This window comes from Rhinopithecus bieti, unplaced genomic scaffold (genome assembly GCF_001698545.2).
Source record: "Rhinopithecus bieti isolate Rb0 unplaced genomic scaffold, ASM169854v2 scaffold_3734, whole genome shotgun sequence".
Taxonomy (NCBI): domain Eukaryota; kingdom Metazoa; phylum Chordata; class Mammalia; order Primates; family Cercopithecidae; genus Rhinopithecus; species Rhinopithecus bieti.
The window spans coordinates 3,621,788-3,625,275 of NW_016804423.1; the positions used below are offsets into that span (position 1 = coordinate 3,621,788).

Consider the following 3,488-nt stretch of genomic DNA (forward strand, 5'->3'; position numbering starts at 1 on the left):
GTAATTTATAGATTCAATGCCATACCCATTAAGCTACCAATGACTTTTTTCACAGAATTGGAAAAAACTACTTTAAAGTTCATATGGTTTAAAGTTCAAAAAAGAGACTTATTGCCAAGACAATCCTAAGCCAAAAGAACAAAGCTGGAGGCATCACGCTACCTGACTTCAAACTATACTACAAGGCTACAGTAACCAAAACAGCATGGTACTGGTACCAAAATAGAGATATAGACCAATGGAACAGAACAGAGCCCTCAGAAATAATACCACACATCTACAACCATCTGAACTTTGACAAACCTGACAAAAAAATGGGGAAAGGATTAATAATAATCCTTTAATAAATGGTGCTGGGAAAACTGGCTAGCCATTTGTGGAAAGCTGAAATTGGATCCCGTCCTTACACCTTACACAAAAATTAATTCAAGATGGATTAAAGACTTAAATGTTAGACCTAAAACCATAAAAACCCTAGAAGAAAACCTAGGGAATCCATTCAGGACAGGCATGGGCAAGGACTTCATGACTAAAACACCAAAAGCAATGGCAACAAAAGCCAAAATTGACATATGGGATCTAATTAAACTAAAGAGCTTCTGCATAGCAAAAGAAACAACCATCAGAGTGAACAGGCAACCTACAGAACAGGAGAAAATTTTTACAATCTACCCAACTGACAAAGGGCTAATATCCAGAATCTACAAAGAACTTAAACAAATTTACAAGAAAAAAATCAACCCTATCAAAAAGTGGGTGAAGCATATGAAGAGACAACACTTCTCAAAAGAAGACATTCATGCAGCCAACAGACACATGAAAAAATGCTCATCATCACTGGCCATCAGAGAAATGCAAATCAAAACCACAACGATATACCATCCCACACCAGTTAGAATGGCGATCATTAAAAAGTCAGGAAACAACAGGTGCTGGAGAGGATGTGGAGAAATAGGAACGCTTCTACACTGTCAGTGGGACTGTAAAGTAGTTCAACCATTGTGGAAGACAGTGTGGCGATTCCTCAAGGATCCAGAACCAGAAATACCATTTGATCCAGCCATCCCATGACTGGATATATACCCAAAGGATTATAAATCATGCTGCTATAAAGATACATGCACACGTATGTTTACTGCAGCCCTATTCACAATAGCAAAGACTTGGAACCAACACAAATGTCCATCAATGATAGACTGGATTAAGAAAATGTGGCACATACACACCATGGAATACTATGCAGCCATAAGAAAAGGATGAGTTCATGTCCTTTGTAGGGACATGAATGAAGCTGGAAGCCATCATTCTCAGCAAACTATCACAAGGACAAAAACCCAAACACCGCATGTTCTCACTCATAGGTGGGAACTGAACAATGAGAACACTTGGACGCAGGGTGGGGAACATCACACAGCAGGGCCTGTCATGGGGTGGGGGGAGCGAGGAGAGATAGCATTAGGGGATACACCTAACATAAATGACGAGTTAATGGGTGCAGCACACCAACATGGCACATGTATACAAATGTAACAAACCTGCACATTGTGCACCTGTACCCTATAAGATAAAGTATAATGGAAAAACAAAACAAACAAACCCCATTTCTACAAATAGGAAACATACGCGCAGTTATTCACTAGGGAGATCTGTAATAGTGAAACACTGGGAACAGTCTAAATGCGCGGCCGGGTACCCTGCTGCCTGCAGAGGGTCAGGCCACACAAACCAGCACCACGGTAACAAACTAATCGTGGGCCGGGTGTGATGGCTCACGCCTGTAATTCCAGCACTTTGGGAGGCCGAGGCGGGTGGATCACCTGAGGTCGGGAGTTCAAGACCAGCCTGACCAACATGGAGAAACCTCATCTCTACTAAAAATACAAAATTAGCCAGGGTGGTGGCGCATGCCTGTAATCCCAGCTACTCAGGAGGCTGAGGTAGGAGAATCGCTTGAACCCAGGAGGTGGAGGTTGTGATGAGCTGAGATTGTGCCACTGCACTCCAGCCTGGGCAAAAAGAGTGAAACTCCATCTCAAAAAAAAAAAAACAAAAGAAAGAAAACTAACCGTGGCAAGCCCCATGGACAGCTGCGTGACATAGGGCACAGGTGGTATGCTGCCTTTCACAGGCCCCACCCAAAGGGCCCCTGGCTGCGGGCAGAGCCATACGGTGTGGACACCTGAGGCGTGTCCAAAGGGGACCAGAGAGAAGGCGGAGAAGGCTCTAGTGAGAGGCAGAAATAGGGACAGAGAGGGTGTTTCCAGAGCAGGGGATGCCACAGTGGGTCAGGAGAGCAGTGTTGTAGGAGAGCACCCTGGCGTGTGGGTTGCCTGAGCTAGAAGAGCTGGCGGAAAGGCGGAGAGGGATTTGGGGGCTAGAGAAGAGCGAAGCGAGGGGAGATGTAGGTGCGAGCACTCTCCTCCAGGGCCCCGAGGACCAGCAACTGCAAAGAAGGGTAAGGGAACAGGGCAGCTGCAAGTGTGAACCAAAAAGCAGCCCCTCCACTAAATGGAGGAGGTGCCGAGGTCAGGAAAGCCTGATGTGTCATGGGTTTGGTTCACCGCCTTCCATGGCCTGTCACACTCCAGGAAAATCTCTTCCCAAAAAACCACCTGTGGGCACACATGCCAGGCTGCACCTGTTCCCATGCACATCCTCTGCTGCCCTGAGCAGGCACCAGGGAAACGTGAGCCCCAACCCCCACGAAGCGGCAGGCACCTTACCTAGCGATGGCAGAGCACTCGATGTGCCAGCCCGGCCTCCCGGGTCCCCAGGGAGAGGCCCAGAACACCTCCTGGGGTTTGGCCGCCTTCCACAGGGCAAAGTCACTGGCATGACGCTTGTCAGAGTCCGCTGCAGATGACAAACAGTGCATCAGCGGGAGGAAGCTCAGTCACCCCACCATAGATGCTCAGACATTCACCCCCACCACACCCCCAGACAGTTACCCCACCAAGGAAACCTAGTCACCCTACCATGGGAGTCCAGTTACCCTACCACAGAAACCCAGTCACCCCACCACAGGAGCCCAGTCACCCCCAGCACAGAAACCCAGACAGTCACCCCCACTACAGAAACCCACAGTCACCCCCAGCACAGAAACCCAATCACCCCACCACGGAAACTCAATCATCCCACTACTGAAACCCAGACAGTCACCCCACCATGGAAACCCACAGTCATCCCCACCACAGAAACCCAGTCAGTCACCCCACCACAGAAACCCACAGTCACCCCACCACGGAAACCCAGTCAGTCACCCCATCACGGAAACCCAGAGTCACCCCCACCACAGAAACCCAGTCACCCCACCACAGAAACCCAGTCACCCCACCACGGAAACCCAGTCACCCCACCACGGAAACCCACAGTCACCCCACCACAGAAACCCACAGTCACCCCACCACGGAAACCCAGTCAGTCACCCCATCACGGAAACCCAGAGTCACCCCCACCACAGAAACCCAGTCACCCCACCACAGAAACCC

The 3,488-nt window shown here is 49.1% G+C and overlaps 1 protein-coding gene across 3 annotated transcripts in view; it reads right to left on the reverse strand.

The window, feature by feature from the left end:
• CARS2 (cysteinyl-tRNA synthetase 2, mitochondrial) overlaps positions 1-3,488 on the reverse strand; it is a 63,739-nt gene that overhangs the window by 28,013 nt on the left and 32,238 nt on the right. For all 3 annotated transcript variants that reach the window (XM_017868199.1, XM_017868198.1, XM_017868200.1), the window contains exon 8: positions 2,724-2,853. In XM_017868199.1, coding sequence (XP_017723688.1) covers positions 2,724-2,853 — 130 coding nt within the window. The remainder of the gene's footprint in view (positions 1-2,723; positions 2,854-3,488) is intronic.